The 19,353-nt window shown below is 32.6% G+C and overlaps 2 protein-coding genes across 2 annotated transcripts; both read right to left on the bottom strand.

Moving 5' to 3' along the window:
• Positions 1-442: 442 nt before the first annotated feature.
• Positions 443-10,052, bottom strand: LOC107014759 (beta-galactosidase 10). The gene is made up of 19 exons (XM_015214817.2): positions 9,671-10,052; positions 9,448-9,543; positions 9,243-9,355; positions 8,958-9,024; positions 8,758-8,850; positions 8,197-8,340; positions 7,619-7,707; positions 7,231-7,336; positions 6,994-7,081; positions 6,755-6,873; positions 5,998-6,162; positions 5,239-5,447; positions 4,779-4,888; positions 4,522-4,631; positions 3,283-3,390; positions 2,054-2,164; positions 1,730-1,941; positions 1,053-1,389; positions 443-856 (listed from the first exon to the last, which is right to left on the bottom strand). Exons 1-19 carry the CDS (start codon positions 9,893-9,895, stop codon positions 746-748), a joined length of 2,613 nt encoding a protein of 870 aa, XP_015070303.1. The 5' UTR covers positions 9,896-10,052; the 3' UTR covers positions 443-745.
• A 4,957-nt stretch (positions 10,053-15,009) lies between these two features.
• LOC107012456 (UPF0426 protein At1g28150, chloroplastic) lies at positions 15,010-18,496 on the bottom strand. The gene is made up of 3 exons (XM_015212309.2): positions 18,336-18,496; positions 18,104-18,250; positions 15,010-15,353 (listed from the first exon to the last, which is right to left on the bottom strand). Exons 1-3 carry the CDS (start codon positions 18,381-18,383, stop codon positions 15,174-15,176), a joined length of 375 nt encoding a protein of 124 aa, XP_015067795.1. The 5' UTR covers positions 18,384-18,496; the 3' UTR covers positions 15,010-15,173.
• Positions 18,497-19,353: the final 857 nt, after the last annotated feature.

Genomic DNA, 19,353 nt, shown 5'->3' on the forward strand with positions numbered 1-19,353 from the left:
TATATAAGGACATCAAAGAAGCAGACTTGTATTATACATTCTACAATATAATTCGTATTTTTAACATTAGCAGTTTGTTGAAAAAGAAGTGATAGCTGAGAACATATTTTTTAGATATAATTATGGTGCGGCGACAAGTGCTGCTTATAATTTATGATAATAATGATAAATTAATGATAATAATCACATCTAAACTGAAAGTCTAAACATAATAGTCACATGCCTATTTGAAAGAATTGCTTACAGCTTTATCCTATTACTATATTTATCTGGGAACTTTAGATATCCAACGACAACCTACTGCCATCTAGTAAATTTCTTTCATGATGTGTGATTTCAATACAAATTTGGTAGGCGTCATAATAATAGTTAGAAACACGTCCAACCTACCTAATTCTTAGAAGGAAAATACATGCACTGATATATATTCTGACATCAACAATTCCATAAAGAACACATAATTTCTTCTCATTAAAGTGGTTTTTGTTTAATTTTGAATGTCACAATTCACAAATAAATCTTGCATCTCGACTGAATAAATATGAATACTTAGTCTTTCAAACATGAATATCCAAGGTTATCTGGTGATGCTTAATAAGACATCAGTAATCATATCTTAAACTTCAAATCATAGACGAAAGAAGGAATAGCAGATTTTTCTGCCATATAAGAAAGGTTTAAGAATGAGCATCTCCGTAGCAAAATGTATAAATTAGCATCTGTCATTCATTTAGGGCAATGGCACTCAGCTGCAATTCACTTCAACTGCAAGTTTCTTTACTGTACTTGGACACAGTTGCATGTTAAAGTTTGCGCTGGACATTTCTAATGCACACTCATTTTGGTTCAGGCAAACCTGCAAAACAGTAAATAGCAACCTCAGGTTATAACAGAAGAGAAGAAGTAGTTGGTCACATGCTAGTTGAGCTTAGAAATAACTCAGTCAACATAAGCTAGTGAGTCGCTTTCTGGTACAGTTTATCGCTCAAGGCCTTTGTTCAACCGAGAAAATTAATGATTTATGCAGAGGGGCTTGTCAGATATTATGTTACCTTTTCGACCAGTGCTGCAGAATTCTGATCGTGGCAGTCTCCTAGCATGTAAGAGCCACATGTACCATTAGGATTTCCAAAGCTGGCAAATTTGACAGAGGAAATATTAGTACTTGTGGGGCATTTCAACCTTAGAGTTGGCCTGTTTTTATCGTTCTCAATTTCACTTCCTTGCAGATTTTTAACATCAAAGGATGGATGGTCCACTGAAAGATGACCACAAGCTCCAGAAACCTTTCGCATTGAGAATCTAATTTGAGAGGGATCTCCACCTGTTTCCTCAAAGATAATTAAGACATTTCCTGATGGCTTGAACCAAGATCGTGGCACATGATACCTAATTAACAAGCAAAATAAGAGAAATTCTACTTTAAAATATGGATGTATATAAAAAAGAGAAAACAACAAAAACTAGCATTAAGGTTGCAAACTGATGATACTACTTCGAACACTACTGGTCTTCTATCGATAACTGGAAACAAAGAAATGACCCATTAAAAAGTATATAGGAGTTTTAAAATTCTAAGGAATACAACAAAGAAATGCTACTTAAAAAATTAATAGGAGTTTTTTTCTTAGGAATTCATGCAAAAAATATATTATGGTCTATGGACGAAGTCTGAAAACGTGTATACTACTGAAGTACTGACACTGTTTAGGCAAACATTTGGTCTTACCATCTCTGTGTAGGTTGTCCACAGCCAGTGACACACTTATCAGGGTTAAATTTGCCTCTGTAGTCACAGTGAGTAACACAATTCTCATATTTAGAAGTTCTCCTCGGCCAATATCTGCCAATTTCTTGTCCATTCAACCAAGCCATTCCTTTTCCCATATGAATCATATCAAGTGCAACAGGTTCATTACCAGGAGGCGCATCTACTACTGCCTGGAAAAGCAGAAAAGGACCAGCCGGTAATGAGAAAGTTGGAAGGCGTAAAACAACTTCAGAAGCAACTACAAACAGGCTCAATGTTCGGGAGGCATTGTTTCCTTCTTACCTTATACCATGTGAGGGGCTGTTGCTTTGGTGGCTGCGAAGTCGGTGCCCAAATTTTACTCTTCAAGTTATATGACTTCTGTATCCTCAAATGTTCTCCTTGCAATCCAATCTAGATGTAAAATATTAACAGTTAAAGTGAGCAATCAAGGTTCCCAATATTTCAAACAAAATACAGTAGTGAATGAAACCTTTTGGAACAACATTTATTGGTTTTGGGGTACTGAACTGTGAATGAGCAACATCGAGATTTATTAAATACGAAGCACAATATGGAGAGAAAATTTGAGTAGGGCAATGAAACATTGCACAAGACTAACAACTTGTGGGCCTCATATAAATAAGAAGAAATCACAAACCTAAGGCCTCTCTAACTTGTTGAGAATACAATTAAATAATAAAAGTGTGCTCTCTCTATCAGCTTAAGCTTTTAAATGAGATGGTCACACACTTCAACATGATATTAGAGCAGGGAGAGGTTCTGAGATCAAATCTCACTGCCACACAAATAAAAAAAAAACATGAATTTTCACGTGTTTGGCCCATGAAAAAAATCAGGTCTGCACGTGAGGGGACAATAAAGGAAAATGTTTCCAGATTTTTACTAAACCAAAGAGTTCTGTCTTTTTGTCTAGGTACATGTTAGATCTCATCTCACTCAAGAACAGTATCCTAAATTGTTGGCAGGTGAGATTTAAGCATCTTAAGAAAAAAATTCTACATATGTATCCAATCTGGGATAAGGCTACATTGTCCTACAATCAAAGCTTTGACGTTCACATCAGACTCCATTGCCAATAGAACAGTCTAAGATCTGAGAAGAAGGTGTTTGTTGAGGAATGAGGTATCATACTTGTAGATATATTTCTTTGCTTACATTTTCATTTGGTTCTTTTGTGCAGTATCACTGCCTTTTAGGTTCATGCTATTAATGTACAAAATGAAATACAGCTAAATAGAAGTAATGAGTCCTTTCCTCCATATACATTCCATGATCTTCAGCCTAAATCTCTTCTCCTCTTAAAAGACAAAAGAGGTAATAGCGCAAGCGCCCACTTTAACAATGTCATTACCTTGCCATGATTAATAAAGAGATTTTCCCAAATATTGGAAGAGGATGTCCAAATAGTTTCAATTCTGTGACACACCTTTAAAAAGAGGAATACATGCTTCCTAGATTGACAATGATGCAAGCTGGAGCGCAAACTTAAATGAAGGAAAATGCAATACCTTACAGGTCCAAGCAGACGCAGTCAAGTCCACAGTCCCAGTCTTGAACCCTGCAACTTTGACACTTGTTGGACCAGCTCCAATCCATTCATAAAACGCTCCAGCTGTCTTCAAAGAGAAAACCAAGTACTGTCAGTCTAAGGAAAAGCATTTTGGAATAAGGCTAGCCTTGGAATAAATAAGAGCTATGCAATATTTGAAGAGTACAAGTCTCTTTTAACATCCCAAAACATTTACTGCAGTTAGATTAATAGTGTGTGAACCTTTGCAGAGATCCAAAATGCATTAGTTATCATATCTTTTTTTTTTGCAAGAATTGCTGAGTATCATTTATCATTATAGATAAATAATTTCTGCTTTCTTTTGGAGATTTCATTTTTAACTCCCCCACCAAAGAAAATGTTGAAATTTTGTTCTTTGCATCATGAATCTTCATATTACGAATTATAGGAACTAATAGATGATGCAAATAAGGAACAATAACAAATGGAAACATGATGAATACACAACTCTGGATCTAGCAAATACACCAAATCCAAAGTGACCGTCTTATTTGTATCTTGGGTTGTTCAAAATTGTCCACTTTCTTATAAATAGAAATTCATACTGAAAGCTCTATACTCTTCAGTATTATATCATAAAAAGTGCTAGACAAACTTATGATAATAAAAGTACAGTTCTTCAAACGTCAAGTTTCTCTAGACATTTGGACCCACTTCCATTTCAATACAATGAAACTGCAACTCTTACCTTAATAATCTCATCCAGACAAACTGGGATAGGGACAGAGGGAGTATAAGAACTAAATATGTCTATCCTTATCTTAAAATAATTAAAAACAAGTCCCTTATTACTCACTTTGGTGCTTATTTCTTCTTAGGTAATAGTAACTATTGTTTACTTCATATACACATAACATTCTTTGTGACCACTAATTTTCTTTTTTGACAAATGGTTAGGTCCTTTCTCGCACAAAATCTAGAAGTAAAGCAATAAGCTCAGTAATGTGTTTTTGCTTTAACCTCCACGTCTCTACTCTCTAGCATATGATAGGCACATATTCTGCACGGATAGTACTAGCTACAATAAATTTCATATGTGCACGTCATATCAATCGTGATTTTCCTAATTTTGTGAAAAATGGTTAGTTTGTAACTCTCACATAATCTGGAGCAGAGCAGAAACTACTGCTCTGTGATTTGATGATTACATTAGATGAAGAAAGTTGTAGTCACTTACTTGTAGGCCCACAGTCATGCTTAACAAGGCAATTTCATTCTTCCCTGCCTTTAGAGAAATAGGAGTTCCAAACTTGAACTGTGGCACTGTGCCATTTCCAGATGCACTGGCTATAGAGAAATATGCACAAGTGAACAAAATTACTCAAGGGACACGTGCACTTTATACAAAAAGGGATATACTTCCAATTCTAGGCAAAAGAAATTTATATAAAAAGGGGTTTCCCTAGCATTGAAGTAACACATATAAATACAGACCTTGAAGCTTTTTATTGATGAAGACATGCATAGCATGACCCTTTGATTCAACGAAAAGCATTGCAGTGCCTCTGTTTCTTAGGAAATCCTCCTCTGCCTGAACAAAAATACTGCCAATAATAAAAAGTTATGAGTTCGTGTTTATAGACAAGAAAAACGATCTCAAAAGGCAATGTCACGATTTCTATAGAAAGTAAACTAGCTTCTTTCTCCCTCGTGAAAGTTCATTATCACCTTTCATCCGATTGGTTATGGAAAAAATTGAATGCTCCTAATGTAAAAAATGTATGATTGAGAAATTGCTAGTGATTATGTTTTTGGAAACCAAAGAAAGAGGAAAGTGGCATCAATCCACTCATATTGATGTGGTTCATCCATGTAGACAAGGTATTTAATACTGGTCATATGCACGTGCTCAGGTAAAATGATGGTAATGCTATCAACCGAGAGTGAGACCAACCTTGTTGTGTACCAGAGGTAGTCTGTAGCATCTTTTGTGGTGTTAATGTGATCTACAAAGCCGTTTTTAGTGAAATCAGCAACTCCCCATACTCCAGCTGTTTCCTTGAAGACTTCCCACTGAAGAGACTTGATGTCTCTCTTTGGTGAACTTGCGGTGGGATGCAAATCTATGGGTGCCATATTGACTATAGAAGTTTGACATCCAACCTGCACACAGGAGGAATTAAACAAGGCATAGATTGTATTATGAAGCAAGTTAATGCATTCTGAAATGTGCTTTATCTTAAAACTAAAATATTAATTTTAAACTTCTGTCTAGATTCACTAGGTTATAATATGTTATTAGAAAAGCCTCTAAATTCATTTGTTTTATTTTGACCTGGCACAATTATTTTAATGTAGGGGGTGTTCTCTCTGAACAATAACCTTGAAAGGTCTATCTTTTTCAGAAAAAAATATCATGTCAGCAAGTTAGTATTTTTCAGCGACTGCAGAAGAGGCCTTAGGGCCACTGTGAAAAATGAGAATTAACTGTGTCATTAAACTCTGCTCCAAGTTCATTTATCTATTCTTTGTTTACGATGATAAGATAAATAGGGAACCTCAAGGTGACAATAGCTATTTAAAGGTGTTGACAATTGAAGCCTTGTAAAGATACAATGTTAAATAATGATTTACTTCTCCAATATTTCAGAGACAACTAACATAATCAGCACCTCTTTTAACTGATACTAATTGTTTAAAAAGGACACTTTACCTTTGCTGTGTTGAACGCTACATTTTTGCAGTCTGGCAAAATGCTAACAGACCATGCTGGCAAGTGGTATGATACATGTCGGAACTGTACCACCTTGTCATTTTTGTCATCCATATTCGCGAGAAAGGCAGCACAAGCGCCTGAAGCATCTTCATAAACATCAGCCTGAAGAACCAATGAATAAAGAACCAATTCAGTTAGAGTGCAAAACAGTTAGTCTTATCATAGGAAAAACAATTAGAACCCACTGCCACTAGTATCATGGTCCTTAGTTCAATACACATGCGTGTGAAAGAGGATAAAAAAGAAAAGGACATACTCTAGACACTACATCAGAGGAAAAGTCACTCCAAGTCAATCTGGGAATGAAAATGTTAGTTTAGATTCAGATGGTTTTGCTGCCTATTCAAATCCAGAACTATTGGGGTATCATCTTTTATTTTGGTATACTTCATAAAAAAAAATTAAAAGGGGTCTCTGAAGCATTTTGGAGCAGAATTTTCAAGTGCCTGTTCTTGCACTTAGATTCTGATGAACATAGTTCAGCAATAATCACAACAAGCTATCAGCCCCAGAATTGAGAGCGTGAAGCGTGTGCGAAGACTTAATGAAGTAACAATTCGACCATTTCTTGTAGCTTGTGAAAGGCACTATGCATTAATTTCGAATTCTACTTATAGAAAAACATACACGGGACAGAAATAGATGCAAATGAAGGAGCTGATGAAAATAAAAATCTAAATGGAAGGGAAGTTACCTCTTGTAGAGGACCTAATGAATGAAGAGTTGGATCATTGTTCAGCAGAGCATGCTCACACGATTTTATGACTTTATGAAGTTCTTTAAGGTGACCCCATTTTGGAAACCTTGGTAGACCTGGAAGCCATATTACACGAGATTGATACTGTGTTTCAATTAAACAGAATTTGTGTTTTCTAAGCAATATATGTAACATACACAGCTAATTCTTTTAGCAACAGAGACAGATAGGCTAACCATATTCGTCAATTGGGGCATCATAGTCATAACTTGTGGTAATAAAAGGGCCACCTGCTGTCCTGCCAAAGTTCGTCCCACCATGGTACTACGAAGAAAAAAAGTTAATGTGAAAAGGTAAGAACGGAAAATCCCTTAACAGGATGTTGGTAACAACTTGTATAAGCTTATATCAAACTAAAATAAGAAAATGATTTACTTATGGCTGATGACAGGTTACAAAAAATAATAGGATACCATGTAATAATTCTGCACGCTTCCTCCTTTTTGGAAAAAACGAGCCACGGAATAAGCAACATCTTCTGCAGGCCTGTGAGGATCTCTGGCCCCAAATGTCTTGAACCTGATAAATTTATGTTCTTTTTAATTTCAGCGTTGACTAAACTTCATCACTGCCTCTCAGATAGGCCAAGAACTCATCAACAAGATGCTTTTTCTCCAAATATTATTGAAAAACACATCTTTTGAATGGAAAATATTGAATGAGATGGTAGTCTCAGAAATGAAAAGATGAGCAAATTTTTAATGGCACAATTAAATGTAAACACACATCCTGTTAAAGAAAACATATATGCCTCTTAGCTTATAAATTCAAAACATAGAAATAGAGAATGTGAAATCGTACCATCCCGGCCAGTTCTCTGTCCAAATTTTGGGCTTGTTTGGAGAGATTGGTTTAAATTGGTCGCAGTAAAATGAATTGCATGTGTCAATCTGCAAAGGAAAAACAAGTATTGATGATCTGAGTTGAACCAGAATTTCCAAAAACAGCATGATAGCCTCTCAATTTACTTATGGCCAGAAGCTGCTTAAACAATAACAATTCAAGCTTACTCGAAAAGTAGGTGAATAAGTTGGGGCTATACAGTTATCTTTTATTAATACATTTATTGTTGCTGCCGCCAACTCTTGCACAACCACTCTGTCTTTGGAGTGTGTGGATGACTAAGATCAGAAGCAAAGAAAATGTAATCTCACACTAGATTACAAGAAAGTTTGAACTTGACAAGCAAACGTATTTGTCCTATCCCAATAATGAAATATTCATTTAGACACCCTAAATCTACAATAGCTGGATAAAAGCTTCTCTGGACTCTGTTAGATAAATGCATATGGACATGAAGCATCAAAACTTATTCGGCAAAACCTAACATGAACTGGAAAGAGTAAAAAGGCCCATCCTAGAGCACGGAAACAGCTCACCACAGGATCAGGAGCATCATACTGCTGGCACATTATCCAAGGTACACCAGTATTTTGAGAAAGGGCCATTTTAGCAGCCCATAAGGCATACCTTTTCCCTCCTTCTCCATATGCATTTTCATAGTAGCCGTACTCATTTTCTACCTGCAACAAAAGATTTTAAGCAAGTGAAAACCTTCATCAACAAGATGTAGTGGCAAAAGGAAGGACGACAAACATAATCTCATCAAAGGCCTAAAACAAATTGCAAAAGAGTCATCCTGCAGTTGCATAACTTTCCTAAAAGTTCCACTAGAAAAAAGTTACAAGAAACTATAATGCTTGATGAGGTAAGAGGATCTGCAGTTGCATGTCTACTATGTTTCCTAATAATTCTTGACAGTCGGTAAATCCAGTTATCAATGTTTTGGAAGCAAAAAGATTAGAAGGTGAATCAACAAACTACATGAATGATTCTAGGATAAATAAAGCTAAATATATGAACTAAGGATTGAAACTTAAATATATTGTGAGGAGCAAAATCAATGATGCCTAAAATTAACTTTCAGATTCCTAACTTGCCTGTGACAAGATGATTGGACCTCCTTGAGATGCAAAAAGCCTCTCTCTCTTCATTAAGTTCACTGTATATGTCATGAACTTCTGCATGTGATACTGAAATACCAAGAAGCATATTGATCAAAAGGAATCCTTTTATAAAAATAATGCAAATTTGGCTCCATAGAGTCGACATTCAAGAGTTGATTCTGTTATAGGCTAACCTTAAATGGTTCACTATCAGTCCGAAAGGTGGTACCTGGCACATAATGCAACCACACAGGAAGTCCACTGCATGATTAATAATTTATTAGGATTTCTTTCCTGCTCTTTAGTATTTGATAGAGAGAAAAAAATACTGCTAACAGAGTTACTAAAATTTCAGAAATGTTGGTATGCAGTGCCTGGAAAGTCCACTGTTTACTCGGTAGTATGAAGCTCTTCAGCAGGAGTGCTTGCTACTTAACTAAGTGGAATCTAGAGATCAACATATATGTGTCAAAACATACCCAAAGTTCCATTCTGCAGCTACAAATGGTCCAATCCGAAGAATCATATACATTCCAGCCTGCTGAACGATCTTACAAAATTTGACTAGATCAAACCTTCCTCCAAAGTAATACTAACAAGTTCTCGCAAGAAAGAACAAAAATATCAGTTCCAAATTTGACGATTCACTAAGAAAGCTTCAATTTTAAACTGAACTAGTCTTACATTGCCCGGAGAAGGTTCGTGACCGTTCCAGAAAACATACGTTTCAATAACATCCACTCCTCCTTCCTTCGCCAATCGAACCAGACCAGGCCACATCTATCAATTCCCACACCATTAGAGCAATTACAAAACACAGAAATTGAAAACTAGAACAACAATAAGTTTGCATTAATCAGGCAAGTAATTAACTCAAATAACAGTAGTGCAGTCACAGTAGACTCACGGCAGGGACACTGCGAGGATAGTGAATGGAAGCGGAGATGAGCAGCTTCCTCTGGCCGTTAATAATCAACGAGCGTCGATCATAAGTCACACTACCAGTACCAATAGTAGTAACATTGGAAGCATCTACTGCTGCTAACGACGACGACATTACCGTTATCCATATCACAGTCGAGGCAAGGAAAACGAACTTGAAATTAGAGGACAAACAACTCATTGTTTTCATTGCAGAGGCAAAAGTTAGCTAGCTAAGCTGCTTAAATCAGTATTCAGATTCCGACGAGAGTTGGCATTGGCCTTTTACCGGTGTTATTCACCGGAGAAGTTGCCGGACTAAAGCAATGGGAGATGAGATGCGGCAGAAAGTAGCTTAAATCCCATTTATATAAGTGTGTGGGCGCACTTATTTAAAGCTCCGCGTTTAACTTTCTTAACTGCAACAGTATAGGATATTTTTTCAATTAATCATATGTACAATCTTGTATGCACAATGTACAATCACCTTAATGATTGTTTAATAAATTAACCGTCATTTTGCCCACTAAATTCTCTTCTCATTGAAGGAAGCTCTTATTACATTATGGAGTCAAACTTTATTATAACAATCATTAATATATTTCACCTAAGAAAGAATTATTTTTCATGTTGTATTTATTTCTCTAAAGCTATAATGATATTTATGGTAATCTTTTTTATCTTCGTACTCTTTCTAATTTTACATACTTTTGTTTATAATAATTAAACAAAATAAAACATAAGGAGCAATAATAAAGAAATATAACGATATAAAATTTTATATATATAGCATTAATTATAAATTTTATTACTTTTTCATATAAAAATATTCATATTTTAATTGTAAGTACCAACTCCAAAAGTTTTAACGAAAGTTGGTACTTTGTGCATTTATAATTACTCATTCATATTCTAAAAGATAAATTTTTATTTTATTTTTATTATTAAATATTATACTAATTATTTTCATTATGCTTCAACATATATTATTAAAAGGTAAAATATGTAATATCAAAGGAAGGTGAGGTGATTAAATGAGAAAACGTGTTGATGTCAGCATGGTGCTCGGTTGGCGGGAAAGAAGCATTGCATTCTGAATGAAAAGTTAACTGCTCGAATACTGTTGGCAAATTATCAAAATTGTCCAAATTCTCTTCACATTTCTATTGTTCAATTTTATTTTATTTTATTCTCAGTTAAAAATTAATTAATTTAAATTTATATCGTATAAAGTTTTATTTGAAGAGAAATTGTTGATAAAAGATTTATTAATTTAGTATTTAAATTTGAGATATTTAATTAAGAGTTATGCAAGCTCGTTCATTACACTACATATTTTGTTTACTTTGTCTGTCTTTACTAGTTTCAACGCTTAATACAGACGAATATAATATTTTGAAAAAATGATACGATTTTCTCCTTTTATACCGTCTATTTTTATCTATTCAATATATTATAAACAAAATATGTATTTTACTTATTCAATATCATGGATATTTTTTAATGCATTTATCGAGATATTAAATTCATTATATTCAAAAATTAATATAGTTAGGAAAACCATGTTGAGCGAATAAATGTCTAAGTGACACTACTACTTCAAAACATTTAATTAATACTATGCCTAAATCGATTTAGAAGAAATGAAATGACACTATTTGACCAGAATTATATTTGGTGTGTTGTAAGTTTGAAGTTGGGGGGTCAAACACCAATCAAAGCATATTTTTTTGCAAAATATATCATACTTATGCTTAAATTTTTGGTTAAGTTGAATTGGATTCAAGACCTTTTTCAACTTAAAATTAGTCTAAATCTAAGACTAGTCTAAATCAACGCTATAACTTACCCATGTGTAATTAAAATTTTATCTCTTCTTCTATAAATATCTATATTATTTTTTAAAATTCATATATACATCACTAAATATAGTAAAATTGTTATTCTATTTATATTTTTCTAAAATTATGTCAAGTCAATACTATATAAATAAATATTATTAATCTAAAGAATAATTTATAAAAAAATTAATAAATAGAACAGAATATAAAATCATGTTATTAAATAATAAATAAAAGTAAAATAAAAACATGACATAACTATGCGACCATCACTAATTCAGTACCTAGCAGCTACATAAAAATGAAATTTTGTATTATTGTGTAATGATAACAATATAATGAAATTAAAATAATAATACAAATGTAATACCCCATTGGTGACATATGTTAACTCCATTCCATGTGACTTGCCTTTGACGTATAATCCTCTCTCTTATTTTAATTATTACTTCTTTTTTATAATTATTTAATTTTACAAATATAAATAAATAGAAAACTTAATTTTTTTAAAATTGTACTACTGAAATGAAATCTATCTTATTTCTGAAACAAAATAATCAGCGGTGCAGTCAGTTATTTTTATAAAAAAATTTAGAACTTGGAAAAAGTAGATATATATAGTAGTTAAAAGTGATTCAACATATATTATATATATTAAAAAGATATTTAAACAACGTATATATAATATAACTTCTCGCAAAAAAAATAAACCCATAATAATAAAATAACTTCGTTACTAAAAATAATACGAGACGGAAGAAGTAACAATGATGGAAAACAATAAAGATAACGTTGGAAAATGTGGGGAAGGAGAGGCCCACAGGAGATTAGTTTCACAGGAACAGCTAAGCCTGATTTTGTTTACTACAAAACCCAATGGGCTGAGTATGGTTCTATGTACGTGATGACACTTCACAACTCCCTGTCTTTTTTCTGTTTTTACCTTTAACCAGCTGCCCATTCTGAATTTTTTATTTTCGAATTCATAATTTAGATTTATATTAAAAATAAAATAATTGATTAAAGATAATTTTATATTTGAAATATAAAGTTTTTAAAAAAATAATTAATAGGTTAAATTCATAAATAAATCTTTAAACTTGTTGAATTTTTCCTTTCAGATAACTCAGCTATGTTATTTTCTTATTAAATTATTGAATCACCCATAATTTGTTCATTTTATATGTTGTTGCTTTCAATTGTGTTTGTATTGTAATGATTATGATTGAATTAATGAAGATAAACTCTGTGTTAATCTCATTTGTTTTTTAATGTGTTCAATGACTTAAAGTAAATTATTCTCAAATATTTTCACTATCAGTTGGACTAATGAGTTCTGGAATAACATATATATCATCTATTAATATCCCTCATAAAATTTGGTTCAGCATCATCCAACAGTGTCTAAAGAAACAAATTCTGGGTGATTCAAAGATTCAGTAGGAAAATAACATAGTTAAAATATCCGAGAGAAAAAACTCAACAAATTTAAAAATCTGTTTATACATTTGCTTTATCAGTATTAAAAAATTACTTATCATATCACAACTTCGCGTTTAGTGATAGCTAGCTAGCCACCTGTTATTGAGATTGGTCCATCGTATCTTGTTTTCATCGGAACTTTAAAGAAATTGCATTATTTGTCAAACCCTATTACAATACTTAACATTTGATAATTGCATTATTTGTTAAACCCTATTACTGTAATTAACATTTTGATAATTGCATTATTTGTCAAACCCTATCACAATACTTACATTTTGATAATTGCATTATTTGTCAAACCCTATTACAATAATTAACATTTTGATAATTGCATTATTTTTCAAACCCTATTACAATACTTACATTTTGATTTACCAGCTACCAACATATAGAGCATGTGTAAAGAGTGTCCTATAAGGAAATGAGTGATCTCTTTTTATGATTTGGATAAAAAAAATTATTAGTTAATTTTTTAACTATTAATCAAATTCAGAATTTATTTTTTAGATGTGGTATTGAAGAATCTCGTATCACGGGTAATAAGGGATGATCATCTTTTTATACCATTTCAATAATTCTCATATCTTAACCTAGATTTTTTCCGGATTGTTAGGCTCAAAATTCATTTTTTAATAATATAATATATAGGGATAATACATATATTGAATTCTAAACTTGGCTTCAAATTTCAATTTTAACCTCCAACTTTCATAATGCACAACAGACATTTTAACTATCCAACTTTTAAATAAATAAATATATGAGTCCTACATGACACAATACACGTAGATACCACATATGACAAAAAATGACATGTAGGATATGTGTGTCTATTTGTTCAACTTTATACAAATTTAAGTGTCTACTTGTGCACACCCAAAGTTAAAAGGGCATAAATATAATTCGAAGCCAGATTAAAGATCATATTTATATATTATGATATATATATATATATATTTTATTTTTCTTTGGAAAAGTGCTTTAATATGAGAAAGACCCGAATTTGGGTTTGTCGGACAAGTTGTCTTATGTCATTCAATTATAATAGCACAAGTCCACAATTCACTAGACAAGTAATAGCGCAACAATCGAGATATTTCAGTACGTTCCTATTTGCGCATCGATTTTACTTTTAAAAAATTATATTTGTTCGTTTAAAAAAGAATGACCTTATTTTATTTTTATTCTGTTTAAAAAAGAATGATTCTCCTTTTCTTTTGACAACATTTTAACTTTAAATTTTTATGTGACATGTTTAAAATTACAATAATAAAAGACATTTTAATACATTTGAGATAGCTATTAAGTATTAATTTTTAGTATATGGCGTTTTATAAAAATAATGCATAAATAACATTATTATTTTTACTTTATTGTTTGAAAGTATATATTTAACCAACATGAAAAAAATAAAAAAGAAGTAAATAATTTATATTTATTGATTGAATTAGTTAATCAAATAAATTAATTAATGTTCATTTTTATTCGAAACTTAATTTTTTAAAAAAACACTAAATAATTATACGATGGTAAACAGGGAATATGTCCTCAACATTCATCATTTATCTTTTCTTTTTCTTTTCTTCCGTGAACTTCAGAATGACAGAACATTCATTACAATTTTTATAAATTCTTTAAGGAAATTAAGATCACGAGCGTAGTCAGTCCCATTCTGCTCTGTTTCAGAAAAGAAAAATGACATTTAAGCTTGCCTCCAAAATATTACCACACTTCAACCAAATACTAGTTTGGAAGATAAAGATTTTTCTTTACCCAGATGCGATGCAGCTTATGCACCCGAATATTTCGTTTTTTCGACACGATTCAATATTTGAAAATTGCTAAACTTCAAAAAAAAAAAAAAAAAATAATCTAAAATTCTAAATTCATAATTTTGATATTGGTAAAAAACTTAGAAATTGAACCCGTCAAATTTGCATTCTGAATTTGTATCTACTAAGTACTAATTATCTATCAAATTTACCCAATGCGTACAAAATACTCAACCAATATAAGCGTATGCTCATATTTCATGTAGATTTTTCGATTTCCTTAAAGAGTACACATTATAGGGTTTTTCTCCACCATACAAGTTATATGTTATACCACAATTATTGTATTTTTACAAGGGCAGTGGCAACACAGGAAGACAGATTAGAAAACTCATTCAATTTCTATCTGTTGTGGGGTGTCCTCTGCTTGATCATCATCACCGGCCTCAATTTCTTCAGCTGTAACTCCTGAGGCCTCAACTGTTCTAGAAACCCATTCCTTCAGAGGATCGTCATTCAAATCGAGTCTTAGAAGCCCAGCAAACATCCCTCCTGCAAAGGCAACAGGCTCCTGCATATTTGGGGGAGAAAGTCACATCACGAGAGAGCTCGATAAAAGTGTTATAACAGAGGATTTTATCAAGTAATTAGAGACCTGATCATCATCCGTACGTCTAACCAGACATGAATTTAAAGCATCACATCTTAATGCATAATCTTCTTTTTATTTTTTATTTTTCATAACATCATACTGTCCAGCTTTCCCTAGCATCCTTCCGTGAAAGAGTTCACACATGGATTTGTGCAACTAATTTTGGTGTTGGAAAATGACAGTAAATTCAACTTGCGAACAAGCTGTTTAGTCCCACAATGATCGCGTAGAAATAATCTAAGCCTCCAAATGATACATTTCAGACGATTTTTACAAAGTTGACTCAACTTTATTCACCATACTCTAGTTATTCTTCCACTACATAGTCCTATTGAATTTTAATTACCAGAATAGTGATATACTAGATTCAAATTTGTTCAAAAGAAAAAAGACAGAGAATTTTTATTTCTTGAACAGTCCTGGGAGATGTGGTTGTTTGCTACCATGTTTAAATGACCAAGTAAAATGACATTCACATTATTTGCTAAGATATCATATGATGCAAAATTTACTTATATCAATAAGCTACCGAAATTGAATAATACTGAACCTTCTAACTATGAGAAGAACGCAAAAACTTAACAGTGATGCCACAGGCATGAACTTTACTACAGTGACATCATATAATTTAGTTATAAGGCAGTGTAGAACTGTTCAGTAAAGTTACACGGGCATAACTCTTAAAAATGTCATCGTGGGAGAGGGCTTCTAGAACTTTCTAATAAATCTGTAATGAAAATTAGCACGTTATCATTATCTCAAATTCTCAGCAGATGCACCTTTCAGATTTTGAAGGGATTGCTAAGAAGAGAACTATATGAGATGGGCACAATATCAACTCAATAAGCACTGTGTCATCGCACACTAAAAAGGCATTAGTAGCAGAAAAAATACTTAAACAAAACTACTAATCAAATAACTCAAAAATTTTCCGATCAAAGTTGAGCTTTAGAGATAAAATTAAGTCTGAAATCGACATCTAAGAATTTATCTAACCTCTGCCTACTATGATTAGAGTTCCTTTAATGAAGCGATATGTCCATCGGTATCCTCATTCTACAGTTTCTAACATGCCCAGCAGGGCTGGAGATTTCAACAGTTTCTTTCATGGTTTTGGTGTACGCACTCTGCATTGTGTTCTTAAACACAAGTTTCTAGTTTATATGAGGACTATGGAAACAAATTGGCAATAATTACATGCTACACTTCAGTGCTCCATGCCCAAAAGCATATGAGTTACTCTTTCACCTTTTTCCAAGGGTATCTCCAACATAAAATTGAATAGCTCTTACTTACCAGTAAATGGGGATCATTGGTTCAAGCCGTGTAAACAGTTTGTTGCAGAGATCAATGTAAGAGTGCGTATAATAGCACTAATGTGGTCAGTCCTTTTCTGGAGCCAGCCCATAGCGGGAGCTTAATGCACTAGCTTCCCTTTAACTAAATGAACTAGGTTAAATTTCCATCATAAAGTTAACTATCCACAGTCTCAACTGCAGGAGGCTCATCGCCAAAATCTATAGCTTCTTAAAGAAAAAAATGGGACATTCATCATCTTCTATGTGCCAAAGCTGATGTATAGTAAACTAGATAGGAGTTCTTACACACTCCTTCGACACCAACTCTAATCTTAGTCGGGTGCATCACCTATTCACCTTCATTCCCTAGGTCTGGCAGCTGATTAATAATTGAAAGACTAGTAGTACAACCAATCATTTTAGTGCAGTAACCAAACACTTCACTAGCAAGGTTTCAATCCAGTAACCAAGCACACCAAGCCTTAGGTTTCTTTGTTGTCCAAAGGAGCTAAACAATACACTAGCTCATCAGCATATACCTCATCTTGGAAGCAACCACATAGTACACCATGTCAAATACTGCTAGATTGGAGAACTATGTAACAAAAGTATAACAACCATGATACTGTGAAGTTTCGAGTAGAAATGAACATTCGTTGAACAGCTCACTAAGAATAATTTTGATACCCAAGAGGAGGCTTGGATGGTTCATTCTTCTGTGTTCCATTAAGAATTACATAATGCTAACTGGCCAGGATGAGCTCCCATATTTTGATTACAGAAGATATTAACAGTAGGAACACTCTTCCTCCAACTCATCCCTGGCACCCAAAATATTGAGCTAAACACAACTAATGGACACCACTCACGAGGAAATATTAGTTGTCTGGAAAGATTCAAACAATACTCCCTCCGTTTTAATTTGTTTGTCTTACTTTCCTTCGCAGCTTTGCTTATTTCTTCTTTTGACAACTCCTTAATTCTAAATGTCACGTGACATATTTAACACTGTAAAATTAAAAAATATTTTGGTACATTCTGCATATATTTAATTTAAGATCACAAATTTCAAAAAGTCTTTTTTACTTTCTTAAATTTTGGGTCAAAGTCAAATCATACAAACAAAAATTAAAACGGTGGGAGTAACTAGCTTGAAGGATAATTAACTAAGAAGCATATATGGTAGCACTTGTATGAAATGATGAGAAATGATTTAACTAAATCTTCTCTACATAATTGCAAAAAAAAAATCCCCTCTTTTTTTGTTGCTAACTGGAATTTCATGATAAGGCAGACAAAAATTAAAGTACACAGATATCGAATTGAAACAACATTACCTAACTTTCTACATCTACAGGTTTAAGGAATTACCTTGAGAGCTTCTTTGAGAATGGGTTCCTGTATGGGATTGAAGAAAAACGCATTGACGCGAAACTTTCCGTAAGTCTTAGCTGATAATGAAAACGGTGATGTTCCAGAAGGTAACTGTTTCCCAAGCACAGCAGGTTTCCATTTCCTCTGTAGACAGAAAAATGAATTTCAGTCACGGAGCTAACAGTAACAGTTAGAGTACAATGGACAAGTGACACTGAAATTAACTAACAGTGGCACAAGAAGGTGGTGCAGCAACACAATTCAGAAGCATAGACATCTTCTTCAACAATTTAGTTCTGCTTGTAGTTCTCTATTTCTGCTCCGGCACATTCAAGGAGGAGGAGTTACAGACGAAACGGGCAGGATAACTGCGTCCGGGTTCAACCCGGGATGACAGGGGCCCAAAATAAAATACAGCCCAAAAGGGCTAGTGGGCTCGTCTTGAATTTTGGGACCCAATAAGTAGAGATGGGCATAAGTGAACAAAAATATATGGGCCAAGTTGGAAAATTACTTTAGATTGAAAATTAGTGATTTTAGCGATACTTTTAATTTATTATTATTTATAGTATCACTATATTAAATCTGTAATATGTATTAAAAATGAATTATATATGTAATAAATATGTATTATAATTGTTTTTAAAAATATATTATGTTTGTTTTGTAAGAAATTGACATATTGTATTATAAGTATATTAAAATGTGTGATAAATGTATTGATCATCAATAAAACTTATATTATATGTGAATAATAAATTATTCTTTGTTATATGTATTAAAACGGTATTATGAATGTATTAAAAGTGATCAAGTGAAGAATAATGTTATTGCTATAAATGGTAAATATTTCTTGATATAGTATATTTATGTAAGTTTCCTATTTATGTTTATACATTTCCTTCTCGAATAAATTACTCGAGTGACTACTTTTTAAAAAATAATTATTAATTTTAATAATATTTTTTATTTATTATCAATTATAGTAATATGTTAGCAATATTATGCATGCAATACAGATGGATTATAAAGTGTTTCAAGATATGTTATGCTTGTTTGGAAAGAAATTGACACAATATATTAAATGTGTGATAAATGTATTATTTATCAATAAAATTTATATATATTTTTTTTGTAAATTATTTTCTGTAATATGTATTATAATTATATTATAAGTGTCCAAGTGAGAAAAATGTTATTATTACAAATAATAGTAAACATTTTCTTAAAATAATATATTTATATAA

This window comes from Solanum pennellii, chromosome 3 (assembly GCF_001406875.1).
Source record: "Solanum pennellii chromosome 3, SPENNV200".
NCBI classification, from domain to species: domain Eukaryota; kingdom Viridiplantae; phylum Streptophyta; class Magnoliopsida; order Solanales; family Solanaceae; genus Solanum; species Solanum pennellii.